At 41.7% G+C, this 18,009-nt stretch overlaps 1 protein-coding gene across 1 annotated transcript in view; it reads right to left on the reverse strand.

The window, feature by feature from the left end:
* Window positions 1-8,670: 8,670 nt before the first annotated feature.
* ZDHHC9 (zDHHC palmitoyltransferase 9) overlaps window positions 8,671-18,009 on the reverse strand; it is a 31,487-nt gene continuing 22,148 nt past the window's right edge. The window contains exons 5-10 of the mRNA XM_080653393.1: window positions 15,309-15,446; window positions 14,286-14,334; window positions 13,448-13,550; window positions 12,084-12,187; window positions 11,594-11,690; window positions 8,671-10,211 (exon numbers count right to left, since the gene is read on the reverse strand). Of these exons, the coding sequence (XP_080509519.1) occupies window positions 10,098-10,211; window positions 11,594-11,690; window positions 12,084-12,187; window positions 13,448-13,550; window positions 14,286-14,334; window positions 15,309-15,446 (605 nt within the window). The 3' untranslated portion in view covers window positions 8,671-10,097. The remainder of the gene's footprint in view (window positions 10,212-11,593; window positions 11,691-12,083; window positions 12,188-13,447; window positions 13,551-14,285; window positions 14,335-15,308; window positions 15,447-18,009) is intronic.

Below are 18,009 nucleotides of genomic sequence, written 5' to 3' on the forward strand. Positions count from 1 at the left end.
ACATCATCTCTTGGGAGGTGGGACAGAGACGGACCCCTGGATTCGTTTGTTTCTGTCAGTATTAACTCCATGAGAGATGAAAAACTGGAGTGAGCTGCCACCAGAGGGGAGACAAGGCCACTATGCTTCCAGGCTTTGTTCTCAGCTGCACTCGCCCCACAGCTGTAAGTAGCAGTGGGCCTCAGGAAACTGTAAGCATTATCTTCACCAAAGAAGCAAGGAGGAGCCCAGACGACCTCAAAGCCCCAAAGGCACTGAATAATGGCTTTAATTTAGTGAGTACTGACACATTTGCCAGGCATCAAGCGCTTTGCATTTCTTCTCATAATCATGTTATCCCCAAGATAGGTACCTTCACATTCCCAGTTTACAGAGGAGAAAACTGAGCAGCAGACAGGTTGAGGTTGAGTAGGAAGTCCAAAAAGCTTTCAGAGCGCCCCACCCCCACTCCAGCCCTCCAAAGGGCAATCTGACCCTCTGTAGTGTGCCTTTAACACCCTTTAACCCATTACCCTCCAAGGATTCGATCCACAGAAAGCCTTACAAGTACACACAGATACATGGACAAAGGTATTTGCAACAGCTTTATCTGTAAGACACTGAAAATAACACAAATGGGGAACTAGATACGTTATGGTCCGTTCACTCAATACCATGCAGTCATTAAACATGATGTTGTAAAAAAAATATTTGACACAGGGAAAACCTTTGTAATTTTTTTATTGTTTAATTTAATATTTTAAATTATACAATAATGTACAAATGTTCTTGTTGTAATAGAAGTCTGTGCTATGTTATGGGGAAGAAGCAAGTGCTAAAACATTATTTATAGGGTGATTTATTTTAAGAAAAGAATATCATACACAAGAATTAAGACCAGAAAGAACTGAATCAAATGGTAACTGGTGATGATCTTGTGAGGTGAGCTGAGGGTTGTGGAGTGCGATTGGGGGAGTAATGGAGAGAAGTGTTCATTTTCTACATTCTTGCTTTATTTCCATTTCAAAAGTATCTATTTTTTTTCCTTTTTTATCTATTATTTTTATATCTATTTAAAAAGGAAAAATATTTTAACTTGGGGGGAACTAAATAAATCAATACGTCCAAGCTTCTGGCCTCTAATTTGGGGTAACAGCAACGTCATTATCCTGCTGCCTTAGGCTCAGGCTTCTGGAAAGATGGGGAGTGGAAGTGAATAATGCCCCAAGTATTTTATTTTATTTTATTTATTTATTTATTTTTGCTGATTTCATCACCTGTTTTTTTTTTAATTTTTTATTGTTTAAAGTATTACACATAGTAGTACATGTATTTCCTTTTCCCCCCCATTGACCTTCCCCCCGTCTCCCCTACCCCGTCGTATGCCCTCATCCCACCCCCCCCAGTGTCGTGTCCATTGGTGTGCTTATATGCATGCATACAAGTCCTTCGGTTGATCTCTTCCCCCCCTCCCAACATTCCCCAGCCTTCCTGCTATAATTTGACAGTCTGTTTGATGCTTTACTGCCTCTGTGTCTATCTTTTTGTTCATCAGGTTATAATGATCTTTATTTTCCATAAAAGAGTGAGATCATGTGGTATTTTTCTTTCATTGCCTGGCTTATTTCACTTAGCATAATGCTCTCCAGTTCCATCCATGCTGCTGCAAATGGTAAGAATTCCTTCTTTTTTATAGCAGCGTAGTATTCCATTGTGTAGATGTACCATAGTTTTCTAACCCACTCATCTGCTAATGGAATGCCCAAAGTATTTTAAAACCACAAACACACCAAGGAGATTCCTAACCCTTTTAAAACCCTGGATAGCACCTATCTATTAAGTCTAAGCTGGGGAAAGGAAAATATCAGAAAAAGAAAAGTCAGGCTGAGAAAAGTATGTTTTTAACTCCTCCCCTGCCCTGGGGAGGGGACTGGAGGAGCTATAGGGTCTATAGGCTGAATGCAGGCTGAAAGGACTCTAATGAGTGCAGGTAAAGAGGGGCAACAAGGAAATGAAGACTGTAGGCCAAGACCTGAGGAGCCAAAAAGACAGTGCCAGGTGGGGCTATAGCCCAGGGCCTAATGCTCTTCTTCCAGGCAGGGCTGCTGGACCCTCCTGTCCAGCCCCATGGACATCCAGAAGATGGAAAGTGGCTCCCTGAGCCCTACAAACCAAGATCTGGGGTCCAAGAGGCTGAGTCTTCACAGATGGAGACCCTATACCCCCACCCCCAGCCTGGAATGTCAGAGGCCCAGGCAGCTGTAGCCTATAGCTCCCCTTGGAAGGATGGGGAGTGGGCTGGCTCAAGAGGGGCAATGGGGGCCTATGGTTAAGCATCAACCTATGAACCAGGAGGTCATGGTTCGATTCCTGGTCAGGGCACATGCCCGGGTTGTGGGCTGGATCCCCAGTGTGGGGCAGGCAGGAGGCAGTTGATCAATGATTCCGTCTCATCACTGATGTTTCTATCTCTCTCTCCCTCTCCCTTCCTCTATGAACTCAATAAAAATATTTTTTTAAAAAAAGAGGGCAGTGGGGTTCTTCCTCTGCCCTTGAGTCCTCCTGGGCCTGGGGACAGCAAGTGGAGCTCCTCTAGGGCAGGTAAGGCCTAGCAGTTAGGAGTTAAGGCCTACTTGAGTTCAAGTCTTGGCTTTGTCACTCACTTAGCTGGGTCATCTTGGACAAGTCACTTAAGCTCCTTGAGTCTCACTTTCCCCATCAATGAAGTGGGAATAACAATATTAGCACCAAGGGGTTGTTACGAAGATTGAATAAAGTAGTATACATGAAATACCCATAAAATCAACATTCAGTGAATGGATTCCTTAAATCTACAATACCTTGTACCTGCATTTCACTCCCTTCAAGGCCAATCTCACCTTGGACCCCTAGGTTAGTGTAGTGACAAAGAGCAAAGGCTTTGGAGTTAAACTAAAGTGTCTTCAAATCCTGGCTCCACCCCTTACTAGTTACCGGACTTCAGGTAATTACATACATACACATTTCTGAAAATAAGAATGATCTAGCTTGGCTGGCGTGGCTCAGTGGTTGAACATTGACCTATGAACCAGGAGGTCGTGGTTCCATTCCCGGTCAGGGCATATGCCCAGTTGCAGACTTGATCCCCAGTGTGGGGCGTGCAGAAGACAGCCGATCAATGATTCTCTCTCATCATTTATATTTCTCTCTTTCAATCTCCCTGTCTCCCTTCCTCTCTGAAATCAATAAAAAATATATTTTAAAAAAACAACAACAAAGTTAAAGGAGGTTTTTAAAGGGAAAAAAGGGCACTGATCACTATAGTCTCAGTGAGATTCAACACCTTTCCCCCCCGCCAAGTCAGGAAATTCAGGATGAGGTATGAGGTTTCTGAGCTAGGGAAAAGAAGTGGCTCTCCCACCTCCTTCACAATAGAGGCTACCTTCGCTTCTCACACAACGTCAGCCTCATTCTATACTATTCAGCCAACAACACAATCAAGTGGGAAGGAACTGCCTCCCCTCTAGACCCAGCCAAAACTCCTCCTCTAGGAAGGCCCTAAATAAAGGAATTCTATAGCACTTGATATGTAGGCTTCACCTTTTCCTATAACTTCACAGTTACCAATATAGCATTTGTATACCATTGCCTCTGGGACCTGCCAGGGATAGCGTCAGAAAGAGCCCAGGCAGTGGCCCTCACAAAGGGACAGCCAACTTGACTGTGGGAACCGACAAGGCAACTTCCTGACTTCCTGTGCTAAAGAAACCCCACCATCAGTTCAACCTAAGTGCAGGGGTGTGGAGAGAGAGTTAAGAGATTTAAGTTTAACACAAAACCCAACAACCACCCCCATATCAGCTCGACCATTTATAGTAAAGCCCTCTCTATGCCTAAAATGGAGAGACCATTAGTCAAATGAATCAAAAATGGCACCAAAAAACTTCTAAAAATCATTGCTGGTTCTCAACTCACTTACAAGAGAATGGGATCAGCAGTGAAATTTCTCCTAAAGTTAACCCTAACACATGGTCAGTTTTCAACAAGTATTTATTGAATGTTAAATAAATGAAAGAAAGGCTCATTTTAGTCAAGTGACACTTGGAGTTATTCAAACCCCTTTATCTGTGTCTGTACCTGGGTTATGCCAGAAAGCTCTCTGACAGGGAGTCCTGGCATCTGGGGTTCTGATCTTAGCTGTACCAGTAACTGTCTATGTGACCTGTGGTAAGTCACAGTACTTAATTTAATGAGTGAGTGCAAGTGGCACTGGCTACATGATCAATATGTTCCTTTCAGGGATATCATCCAACAGACCCTGGGTTTTATAATTAATAATCATCATGTCTGAATTTGAGCAAAAAAGTACAATGCTTTAAGTCATGTTGGAAGAGCCAGGTAGCTGTAAATGGACAGGGGCAGCAGGCTTGAAGAAAGTGAAGGGGGCCCTGGCCAGCGTTTCTCAGTGGTTGGAGCGTCGGCCTATGCACTGAAGGTCGAGGGTTCAATTCCCAGTCAAGGGCACATACCTGGGTTGCAGCTTCAATCCCCAGGCCCTGATCGTGTAGCTGTGGTAGGCAACCAATTGATGTGTCTCTCTCATATAGATGTTTCTCTCTCTCTCTCCCCTTCCCTCCCTCTCTTCCACTCTCCCTAAAATTAACAGAAGAAAATATCCTCAGGTGAGGATTAACAAAAACAAAAAGAGTCGGGCTGAGGTGGCTCAGTGGTTGAGCATCGACCTATGAACCAGGAGGTCACAGTTTGATTCCCAGTGAGGGCACATGCCCGGGTTGCAGGCTCAATCCCCAGTGTGGGGCATGCAGGAGGCAGCCAATTGATGATTCTCTCTCATCATTGATGTTTCTATCTCTCACTCCCTCCCCTTTCCTCTCTGAAAGCAATAAAAATATATTTAAAAAAGAAAGTGAAGAGGCATGGAATGTCAGGGAAGTAATTCTACTCCAGGTTCCAGAATTGTAAAACCACTTCTAAATCATGGCCCCCTCATTTCCTGGCCCATGGTGGAGTGTGCTATCAAACTCGCAATTTATGAACTGAGTAGCAAATTCCCTAATACCAGAAGGAAAATAAACACAGGATTTGGACAGCCAAGTTACAGAATAAAAATGGCAAGAAACAAGGCAAAGGGAGATGTGGGAAAATGTTTAAACTCATTATTAACAAAAGGAATAGAAAATAAGTGTAACTGAAATACCAGTTTACAATGATAAAATTATGGACTGTTTAAATGAGATGTGTTTAAATGTTTAAATGAGACATGAAGCAAGCTCTCTGAGACACTACTTGGCAGGACAAACTGGGACAGCCTTTGTGTGAAGCAATTTAGCCATATTTGCCAAAAGTCTTTCAAAGAACACTCCCTTTGACTCAGTAATTTCACTCCTAGGAATCTATCCTAAGGAAATAATCACAGATATGTTCACAGATTTTTTTAAAAAGCTCATCATGGCATTATTTATAATAATGACAAATGGGAAACTCCTAAATGTCTTGACAACAGGGGAAAAATTATGTACATATTATGGAGTCATGAAGAAATAATTTCTAATGATATGAAAAATGCTAATTTAAAAAAGCAGGATTACAAAACTATATTCATAGTTGAATTCCAGTTATGTTTAAAAATATACATGCACGGAAAGGACTAGAAAGAAATACACCAAAACACTGACAGTGATTATTATACCTTAGTCATGAAGTTATGGATGATTTTTAAAAATCTTACTTTCTTATACTTTCCCAATTTTCAATAATGGACATGAGTTACTTTTAAAATTAAAAAGCACATTACAGGTATGAAGGGAGGAAGAGGTTTGTTTATTTTCTAAGTTTTCCAAATATTTAGAAGTAGAAAGGGACATTTGAGAGTCCAATGGTTCTCAACCCTGTCAGCTCCAAACCTCCCTGGGTATATACAATGTTTTGTAATAAACCCTTTGCCACCCTGAAAGAAATTTCATAGTTATTATAACCTGCATATACACATAATTTCCAGAAGAGCAGTATAATACACTAACTATAATATAAAGGAGAAATAAAGGGAAAGTAGTTTATAATAAAATAATATGTATTTCAATATGTAAATGCCTGGGCAATACTATACTTTAACTCAGATGCTTCCACTTACATATGTAGATTCACTGTGGGTTCAACTGCTACAAAGGAAGATGAATACAGGTACATTATATTGGCAACTTAAAAATCCATGAATGGCATTGCTATTGGTGACACGATTTTCAAAGGACACAAATGTTATTAAAGTTTTGAACAAAATAAAGTACCATCTTCCCTGAATTGACACAATGGTTGCATTCCTGGAAACTCACTGTATATATTAAAACTGCAAAAACATGTTTTGTGTTTATTTGTATAATAATTAGGCCCAGTTAATTACACTAGGTTTTCCCACTTCCATTGATGTTCTATATGCCATTTGAAAGTTTACAGATACAGATTTTTAGTTCCCATTCTCCTTTCATATTTATTCGGAACATAAAATCTACAATGACTATCTTTTTTTGCAAGTTGGGCTTGCATCTTTTAAAGGTAATGATAGTCACAATTTTAGCCTTTGATACTATTTCTAAAACCTATCACCTAAGAACAGCAAGCAATGGCTAGAATGTCTTCTCAAAACTGACACAAATGTTTTTTGAATTATTAGAAACATTGCTCTTCTTTAATAGCACCAAAGCACGAGAACAAATTTTCATTTTAAAAAAACTATTTACTGTGATCCCTTGGTGATTCTCCCTAGCCTGGCCCCAGCCTCAGGAGTATAAAGTAAACTGAGCTGGAAGAAAAGAACTAACAGGGCCAGGCCATAGAGAGAGGGATGGGGGCTAAGTTGCTAGGTTACCACTTAGCCAACCCAAGTGGTCCCAGAGGGGTACCAGACACTAGACAGGCTCCTCTCTCTGCCCCACTAGGCTGAAAGCCCTCTCAAAGGAAGAGGGTCAAAAGGTAGGGGAGGGGGCCAGCCACTCATGCTAGGCACAAGTAAAGAAATGAGACAGAAGCACAAAGAAGCACACATCCCTGTATTTCTAAAACCATTCAAGTCTTCTTCATTAATTGGCTTTCCCCGAAAAGAAAGGGTTCTTTATTAAGAAATACCAGAGAGTGAAAAAACCACCACACGTACATATTTGTAGGTTCACACACAAATGCAGAGATTTACATATTAAATTGCATTTAAGTTAGAAAATAGATTTAAAAACAAAATACTTTTTCTTTCCCCAAAAAGGTAAAGCAATTTGGTCAGTAGGAAAAGGGCCCTTGGGATAAAGGCAGGTAGGTTAGCAAAGGAAGAATGGAATTTAGCTGCTATAGAATTAGAACCCACCACTTGCCCCTGGGGAAAAAAGCAAAGGGAGAGCAGATGCCTTCTGCTAGGGCAAGGAGGGCCCCAGAGCCAAATGGACATGAAGAAATGGTCTCAAATAGTCAAACCCCACCAACCCCGAAAGGTTTTGGACCTGTACCAACCATCCTCACCTGGGGAAGTGGGGTGCATAGGAAACTGAAGGAATGCAAAGGAAGGGAAGAGACAGAGAGAATGCAAGCCATTTAAAAAGACCAATTCTTCAATCTCCCCTCTGATCAAAACTCAGATGAAAGACAGTCCCAGATGGTGCATGGTATGAATGGAATAGATCTTCAGACCAAGGTCTTAAATACAGAAGAGTTATATAGGTAAAGAAAGAGAGCAGGAAGCATGAAAAAGCAGAAAACTAAAATATATTATTTCATACAAGAGATAGCTTTCCATGTTGACCCTTCACCTTAGAAAGAGAAAGCTCCTCTGACTGATGTAAGGGTCAGCAGAAGAGTGGTTGAGGTAAGTTAAGGGAGGAGAGAAATCAGTCCTAATCCAAGAGAGAAGATGGGCTGAGAAAGGATGGGCTCAGAACTGACTAAAAAGAGATTCATCTGAGTGGCAGGTTAACTGGAAAAATCTAATAGCTTCCAAACTCTCCAGGGTTGGCGTTATTTTGAACTAACTAAAATGTAACTACAAGGACTGAGAGAGCCAGAAAGAGAATGGTAAAGTAGAGGCAGAGAATAGAGGAATCAGAGTCTCTCTCTCTCTCTCTCTCTCTCTCTCTCTCTCTCTCTCAAATCAAATCCTGGTATAAGAAAAATAAAAAGACATAGAGAAAAATCTGGAAGCAGCCAAATTTCATTCATTCTGATTAACTGGAAAGAGTAAGATAGGAATTGGTAAGGAGTCTTGATTATAGACCTCTTAAAATGAAATATATACCTTCACTTATAAAAGATCACTAACAAAGTATTTCCCAGGAGAGGCGCTAATGTGCCTCCTTTAATAACCAAGGCTCATTTACAATTAACAGCATTCATCTGCATAAACACAACATCTCAATAAAGAACTTGTTCTCTAAGTGAATATACCCCCAACCCTCCCCATCTTACTAACATTGTATAATGCCTTGAAAGCCCTTTCTTTAGAGTCCAGAATAAGGTGAGCTTTGGCCCAGAATGTAGTAGAAATCAATGGAGAGTTTGGGAGCTATCTCTCCCACTCAAGGGTCCCCCAGAAAATGGAAGTATGGGTAGTAACTAGAAACCCCTTCTACTCCCACCCCAATCCCACCCTACCACACAAAGACACTCACGCCCCCATGGTGATTCTTGAAATGGAAGGGGAAGGAGGAGGCAGACAGTCTGCATTAGACACAGTTTAATCACTTTCAAATAGATTAAAAGTTCTGATTTACACGTCCCCCTCCCCGTAAGTCATCCAGACAGGACCCTGGCTTAGAAAGAGAAAAACACAGGTGCTTTAGGAAATACAGCCACATATAATACATAAATCTTCTTCCCTGAAATAGAACAGGTCCTGAGCAGAGCTGACAGGGGGGTCACAGCCCGCACCCAGGGGGAAGTGGCTCTGGGACTCTGCCTGTGGAAGTGGAAGTGCTGGAAGAGCGAGGCTGGCGGAAGCCCCTGGTGTGGTTATCAAGCCCGAGGTGGGCCAAGGCCTTGGAGTGGGTCACCCGGGAGGGCAGCAGTGCTGGGCTTTCCCTCCTCACTCAGCCGAGGCCTACTGGAAGTATTAGTTGTCTTTTTTTACTTTTTTCTTTTTTGAGGGGACATAGGGGGAGAGAAGAGGAGAGGAGATCCTCTCTGTGCCTTGGTTTCCCCATTTGTGCATTCAGGGCCTCTGCAGGCCTCACACAGGGAGTCTGGGGGGTGTAGTGTTTAAGTGAGCACTTGGGCTTATTCTGAGGAGAGGAATCGCCAAAGTGCAGACTTTTATTACTGCCATTCCTGCTCCTAATAGGAGCAAGAGTCAGAAGGAAAACAAATTAAATGGGACTAATGAGAAAGGAGGAGATAAGAGACAGAGAGTGCAAGGGGTGATGCCGTTGGCATCTCATGAATTCTTATTGAGAATGGCACGGGTATTAAAAAGTTTCTGGGTAATCTATAAGACATGTAAATTGTTATCTATTCTGCAACTACTTACATATCTCTAACTGGAAAAGAGTGGGGCTTGGGGATTAGAAAGTGGATGGCGGACAAAGGAGAAACTACATGAATAAATACAACAAGTGGAAGCTACCTGCCCCATTCCTGAAAGGATTTATGGGCAATGTTGGCACTTTGTAGCCAGGAGAATCCTCCAACCCCACTCTCCATCCTCTTCAATTATGAAGCCCCAAGAATCCAGTTAGGATTCCCTAGCCAGAGTTCTCTGTGACCACCTCTGGACTCGTGCCATGCAGCAGCTGGAGAGGATCTATGCCAGTCTCAAGAACCTTTAACCCCACAAATGGACCAACCACACCAAGCAGGAGAGCTAAGATCTGGAGGGAAGAAAGGGGAGCCCAAGGAGACTCCACGGAAAACCAGTGCAGGGGCCCAAGAGACCCATTTGTCCAGTTACCAGAGGTCACTGACATCTTCTATGACTGCCTTGAGTCCAGGAAAAAAAAAAAAACTTGCAGCAAGAAAATGCCAGTGTGCAATTGGCTGAATAAAGATCAAAGAAAAACAGCTTACTTGTTCTCCGTCTCAGGTTTATCTTCTCCCCTTAAATCTCTCACAGCCCTAATTAAACACAAACAAAAGTCTCTTCCATAGGTGGGCTACTTGTCAGCTTCAGCCACCTCCTGTGGTGGCTCTGGAGGTTCCGGGGGTGGCATCTCTTCAGGAGTGCTGTCCTCCGGCATCTCATTTGAGCTCAGATGTTCTGTTAGGGCCTAAGAAGGAAAATATATCAAATTCAATACAAAGCCCATCCTTGCTTGGCCAGTGTAGCTCAGCGGTTGAGCATCAATCTCTGAACCAGGCACATGCCTGGATTGTGGGCTCAATCCCCGGTGTGGGGCGTGCAGAAGGCAGCCAATCAGTGGTTCTCTCTCATCATTGATGTTTCTATCTCTCTCTCTTTCTCTCGTCTTCTCTGAAATCAATAAAAAAATTTTGTTTAAAAAGCCCATCCTCGCCCTAACTGGTTTGGCTCAGTGGATAAAGCATCAGCCTGCACACTGAGAGGTCCCAGATTCGATTCCGGTCAAGGGCATGTACCTTGGTTGTGGGCACATCCCCAGTAGGGGGTGTGCAAGAGGCGGCTGATTGATGTTTCTCTCCCATCAATGTTTCTAACTCTCTATCCCTCTCTCTTACTCTCTGTAAAAAAATCAATAAAATATATTTTAAAAAATAAAAATAAAAATAAATTAAAAAGCCCATCCTCAAAATCCAAATGGAGATAATCAGTAGACACTGAGCTCTTCCTCTGAACCCATCAACCACACTGATGTTACAGATATGCACCGGCACCAAACTCAGAACCAAGACCAGACTATTCTTATCTTCTCAGCAGAGTGCAACTGATGTTTCTTTGAATTCTTAACTGTTATGGAGAGATGCTTCCATTATTATTCATAATAATAATAATAGAGACCACAGATCATTACACAGGCCCCTCTCCTCCACAAGAGAATGTTATAACGTACTTGTCTAACAAGGCCTGACCCAGTGGGTCTCAATCTTGTTTCTGCCCTAACACTTGGCTCTCTAGAACAGTGATTCTAAACCAAAGAGAGTGGGGTGGCAAAATTTTCAGATGATATATGTTTGAAAATGCCCCCAAAGCAATTCTAAAATATCACCTTTTCCCACATTCAACTGAGAATTACTAATCTAAATTGTTATGATTTAAGACCAGACTTATCATAAACATTATATTCAAAATGATGATAATAAAATATAAAAACGGGTTTGCTGTAATTCAAAAAACAAACTTTAAGATATAGGAAAAGCAAAGTAGAGAACAATTATCTACCTTACAAAAAACATTCACCTCACTAGACAGTGAACTCCTTGAGAGCAGGGACATGGTTTTTGCCTTGTTCACTAGTGTATCCTGCATCTAGCACAGTAGAATGTCAAAGAAATGAGTAGATCCTAATCTATACCGCATGGGCACAAAGATCTGAGGCAATGTCAGAGCAAAAGCAGAGACAGGGAAGCTGGGGCTATTGAACACGAAATTGCCTAACTATCTCTAAGGTGTAAATTTAGCCTACACTCTCCATCACCAGCTTAGCTTTAAAATCTTAAAGTCGGGAACACTTACTGGGCTCTGTGGCAAGAGGCTACTACTGGTCTCTTGAGTGCTAGGAGGTCGACTTCCACTTTCCTCCAGTGGTAAAATACCTCTTCGATCCAGCACACTGAATAAGACAGGACAGTTAATAAAACACTTCCCATTCCCCCCTCCAGCCACCTACCCTCTGAACCTTGCAGTGTGGACTGGAAAACATAAACCTACCCTTTGGCAGTCTAGCCTAATCCTAACACATGCCTCCTATCTTCCACTCACTTTTTCTTCCACAAACCAGGGCATACCACATTAACCAGGGTAAGAAACAAATGAAATAAGAATGAAAGGTCATCTCTTTAAAACAATCATCCTGTGGTCTATGGTCCATGTAGATATGGCACCAAGGGACAATCCCTGGGAAGTCCTATTTGACACCAAGAGGTCACATTCAGAAGAAGGCATCATACCAAGCAACAGGATTGCTCAACCCAAGAGTCCCAGGACCTTCTAGTCCCCTGAGTACCTGGGGGGCAAGGGGCCACACAGCACTTCACAGCAGTTCTTCACAATGTTGCCATGGCTGTAGGGATTCTGGACTCGATTCTTCCCTGTCCATGAGCCTTTGATCTGCAAGATAAAAGTCAAGACCTACATTAAAATTTATGTTGAAGAAAAACATGCAGCATGGGAAGTTGAAAAAGTTATGGAGATGGGTGATGGTAATAGTTGCACAACAATATGAATATACTTAATGCCACTGAATTATACACTTAAAATAGTTAAGATGGTACATTTTATATAATGAATATCTTACCACAATAGGAAAAAAAAGAAATACAATGCATAGCCATGGGACAATGTCCACAATAGAGTAAAAAAAGCAGATAACTAAACAATATGTATCTATTTTAATTTAAAAATTCAAAATATATAGTCACATAAACGGGAACAAGTCTAGACAAGTCTAGACTATAAATCATATCATTAACAATGGGGATGTATAGAAGGTAAAGTTTCAGGGACTTATTTGATATGTTTGCTCATCTGTCTTTTTTGATTTTCTGCAATGAACATGGGTTAATTGGTAACTTTTAAAAAGCAAGGATTTATTCCGTGCACCTGTCCTTGTCCATCCCTAATCCAGAAGCACCAATTAGCCTTTAAAGATCTATGAATAGCTGAAGACCTTGTACCTCCCCTACCATTCAACCTCTTCTTCTTAATTCTCTACAGGCATTCAGCTCTAAACAAAGCAGTCTGCTTTCTTCTCCACACTTCAGATTTAACAATCTCCCACACTAGGTTTCTGCCTGCCTCAACCTCCCAGGCCCTGGAGATTCAGTTCTCTAGCAGGTAACAAGAGAATAGGCTTTGGAGAAAGAATATGTGATGAGCCCTAGCCAGTTTGGCTCAGTGGATAGGCAGGGGTCCTCAAACTTTTTAAACAGGGGGCCAGTTCACTGTCCCTCAGACGGTTGGAGGGCCAGACTATAGTTTAAAAAAACAACTATGAACAAATTCCTATGTGCACTGCGGGCCCGGGACGAGTCGGCTGCTAAGCAGGACAGGCAGCAGCACCCGGCGGGCTGGATAAATGTCCTCGGCGGGCCACATGTGGCCCGCGGGCCGTAGTTTGAGGACCCCTGGAGAGCGTCGGCCTGCAGACTGAAGGGTCCCAGGTTTGATTCCATCAAGGGCACATGCCCAGATTGCAGGCTCGATACCCAGTGGGGGGGGGGTGCGTACAGGAGGCAGCCAATCAATGATTCTCTCTCATCATTGATGTTTCTATGTCTTTCTCTCCCTCTCCCTTCTTCTCTGAAATCAATAAATAAATATACATTTTTTAAAAGAATATGTGATGAGAAGATGGGAAGGTTGACTCACGTCTTCATTGGTTGTCTGGTTGAGAGCCACAAGGAAAGTGTGAAATCCAGTTAGTCCCACGACGGACCAGAGTGTGAAGAAACAAATGAGTACTTCTAGAACAGTGAGGTATGTTAAGGAATGTTGAAGCCACACCAACAGACTCAATGCTTCACCCTTCTCTTTACCTCTCGGAACATGTCACAAATGGCTAAGTATCCATACATAACAGATGAATTCTAAATTCGCTGGGTACATCCCTTATGACAGGTAAAGGACTCCTGTCTGTTCACTATGAGTAACTCTCTAACATCTCTAGCATATTTAAGTGTTCCTCTGTTTTTAGATCATTAGCTTTTTGAAGGGGATGTTTAGGAGGGGGCCAAAGCTAAATAATGCTGGCCATCACTGCTAATGGAAAATCCATCAAAAAATAAACTTTATAAATGAAAAAATTGGTGGGAAAAACAGGATGTGATTTATAGAAATCCCATCTGAATTTCCTTTTCAGAAATACAACTGCTGTACAAAGTAAGCGTTAGCGATAACAGGAAGGTGGACTTCCAGCAAGTGACAAGAGATATATTGAGGCATAGATAGCCCACTACAGAGGCAGGGCTGAGTGTGTGATCAGAAGGAACTGGAAGGGAGGCAGTAGAGAAGGGGGTAAAGCAAAGGCCACCCTTTAAGTCTTGGTCATCTTCCATTCTGATTGCTACCACTAAGACTACACTTTTTCCCCAGAATTTGGCACTCTCTGATGTCTGAAAAATGAGATGATGGGATAACTGCAGAGAGAAAGCATGCTGGAAAGTAATTTAAGAAGGATTCACAGGGACATACTGCCAGGGGAGGATATGTTCCAGGAGTTTCTTTCAACGTCTCCAGGAAGCCAATTTTCAAGGATTCTATGAAATTGGGAGGAGTAGTAGAGAAAAAAATTAGTGACTTTAATTTTAAAAATGCACACTTATCCTAGTACTTACTCACTTCCTCCTCCCTACCCCTTGTTACAAGCTGGCAAGAAATAAGCCCTCACTCAGACAAGGGACTCACACCCCCAAGGAGGTGGTCTCTTGACCAAATGCAGGACCCGGCAATAGTCTAGAGCAGTGGTCGGCAAACTCATTAGTCAACAGAGTGACAAACCGCGGCTCGCAGTTTGCCGACCACTGGTCTAGAGAGTCGGGCAGAAGCCAAGCATCTGGCTCCCCTCCCTTTTCCTTAGTCCTCACTATGGGCATGCAGGTGGATATTCATTCATAGATAAAATAAATTAGAAACACCCCTAAAAATCCTCTCTCCTCACCAATCCGTGTCTTCCCTCCCTTGTTCAAAATCCAGCTGAGAACTCATCCCTTCCCAGGAAGTTGTTTTGATTAAGACCACTCCTTTAATTCCACATCCCCTCTGCCCTTATTTGTTATCTGCTTATTTATGTGTGTGTATGTGTTTGTGTACATGCACACACATAGGTGTGTATTTTCTATCTCCCAAAGTAAACCAGGAGCTACTAAAAGGCATTTCTCAGATATAACCCCTTCTACCACTTGGCACAGGGCAGATCTTATAAAGCAGAAGAAGAGAGGATGCAGACAGCCAAAATACATCCCCTACCTTTGGGATCACCTCAGAAATGCCTAGTACTCTGGGTACAAACCAGTTATTATGGCCATGGTCCCACTCAGTAAATACTGATTGATGTGAGCTAGGTTTGGAGCCCTACTCAAGAGCAGACAGTAGTGCTTATTTCTAGCGGGTCCTAACACACCTTCACAATGGTAAAGTCCCACCAGGAAACCCAACCACTCCCTTAAGCTGTCCTCAAGTCTTCTCCCATCCCACCCCCACTCCAACCATAGGCACTGCCCTGCATACTCACTGAGGGCCACATAGACGATATTGAAGGCGAAGACATAGATGGTGAGGAGGGAGAGAGAAAGGATGAAGAGGTAGAAGTAGCGGTAGTTCCTCTTTCCAACACAATTCCCCACCCAGGGGCAGTGATGGTCGAAGCGCTCTGTGGGAAAAAGAGAATCTAGTGTCAAAGCCTCCAAAACACAGTGCAACCCCACCATTCACATCTGAATAACTAATGCAAAGACCCCAGATCATTGCCTATTTGTAAAAAACTGGTTTCTATTTTTCTCTTTTACACAATGTTTTTTTTAAAATATACTTTATTGAGTTTTTACAGAGAGGAAGGGAGAGGGATAGAGAGTTAGAAACATCCATGAGAGAGAAACATCGATCAGCTGCCTCCTGCACACCCCCTACTGGGGACGTGCCCGCAACCAAGGTACATGCCCTTGACCGGAATCAAACCTGGGACCTTTCAGTCCGCAGGCTGACGCTCTATCCACTGAGCCAAACCGGTTTCGGCTCACAATGTTTTCATAGCCATCTCATTTGACCCCCACAATCACCCTAGAATTTGAGAAAAAGAAGATATCCTTTTCCCCATTTTACTGCAGAGGAAACTAAGGAACTGAGGGGTTAAGTGATCTGTCTCACTGAGTCTCTGCTTTTCCAAAGAAAAATCTTAGTAGGTGGGTCTACTAAGTTCAGGAAGAATAAATAGGTGAAAATAGCCAAGCAATTTTTAAAAAATGAGTAGTGTGGTTTTTCTTAACCTCCAGTTAGTAAAAGACATAAAATTACAACACTTAAAATGGTGTGGCATAGCCAGAAACACGCTCTACAATATATAAGAATTTACTGTCTTAATAAAAGCAGCATTACAAAATCAGTGGTGAAAGGAAGTACTTTTCCATAAACAACACTGAGACAATAGGCTATTTGGTGGAAAATAAGGTTAAAATTTTCCCCCTCACCCTATTTATCAAAATGAATTCCAGATGAATTAAAGAGTTAAATATAAAAACAAAGTGAGTTCAGCAACGTCCCATGCACCAAGAAGTCACCAGTTAGATTGCCAGCAAGGACACATGCCTGGGTTGCGGGCTCAATCCCCAGTGTGGGGCTTGCAGGAGGCAACCGATCAATGATTCTCATATCAATGTTTCTCTCCTCTCTCCCCCTTTCCCTTCCTCTCTCTCTAAAATCAATAAAAACATATTTAAAATTTACTTTTAAAAAAGAAGGTAACCGCCTGTAAGACAGAGAGGGAGGCCTCACCAGAAATCAACCCTGCCAATACCTTGATCTTGGACTTATAAATGTCAGAATTAATTTCTGTTATTTAAGTCACCCAGTCTGTGTATTTTGTTATGGCATCCCAAGCAGACTAATACAAGTATATACCCACGAGTGGAATTGCTGGACCATATGTTAATTCTATGCTTAACTTTTTGAGGAACTGCCAAACTTTTCCACAGTGGCTGAACCATTTTACATTCCCACCAGAAATGTATGAAGGTTCTAATTTTACCATATCTGTATATTAAATAATTTTGATTACAGTGTTATAATAATGAATAAAATGGAATCATAAATAATATCTAATGATAGGAAACTGCCTTAAAAAACTAGAATATAGCCATGTGATAGATTATATACAGTCATTAAACTAAAATATTCAAAAGACATGTACTAAAGGTGTAAAAAAATGCTTAAGATATAATGTTAAATGACAAAGGTAGGAATAAAAACTCAATCATGTGTGATCTAATTTCACAAACAAGAGTGAGGCTGGAAGGAAATATAGAGAAATGGAGAGTGAGTTTGGGATTAGATTTTATTTACACTTTCTGTACTCCCTGTATTTTCTACAATGAACATGTATTATTTAATGAACCAAAAAGGCACAAAGAATAACACATATCATTTTTAAAGGACAATGAACTGCATACTGTCAAAAATAGTAAGAATGATACATCTCCCAGTTAAAGGGCTACAATATATCTTTTCAGAAAAGAGAAGGAAAATGTAGAAAAGAATGACATGTTCAAGTCTTACTCTAAACAAACCTGTCATATAAAAACACTGGAAATGTACGTTTATACAGATATATTTTTACTGTACTTTAAATCACATTTTTTTCTTATAATACAAGCAATACAAGGAAACAAAATCACTCATAAACCCACAACCTATAGATAACAAACTAAGAGCATTCTGGAGTATTTCCTTTCATATCTCTTTACACATATTCATATTTTTAAAATGTCTAACTGAGATCACACTATACATATAGCCTGTCTTCTATTTTATTTCATTTCACTTTCTGGCATAAGGTTTTCCCATAAAAGTCCCCTGTATGAATGTTCCACAATTTATTCAACCATTTATTTACTGGTTGACAATGAGATTTATTCAAATTTTCATTATTATAGTAATCCTGAGGTACATATTTCCATACCTAAATCTTTTACCACATTCTTGATTATTTTCTTAGGAATTTCTAGAAAGGTAATCATTGACATCAATGTTTTAAGGTTTTTATCAATCTTACTAGAAGCCCAGAGTGTGAATTCGCGCGGCATCGCCCACCCACCTGCAGCCCTGCCTTGACACCCGAACCTGTCCAGGCAGAGCTCCAGCGCGCCTGGCCCAGCCCCCAAACCCTCTGGCCTTCTCTGGCCACTTCAAGCCCTGCCCTCAGTCCCTCAAGTCACCTCGGG

This window comes from Plecotus auritus (genome assembly GCF_963455305.1).
Source record: "Plecotus auritus genome assembly, chromosome: X".
Classification (NCBI taxonomy): Eukaryota; Metazoa; Chordata; class Mammalia; order Chiroptera; family Vespertilionidae; genus Plecotus; species Plecotus auritus.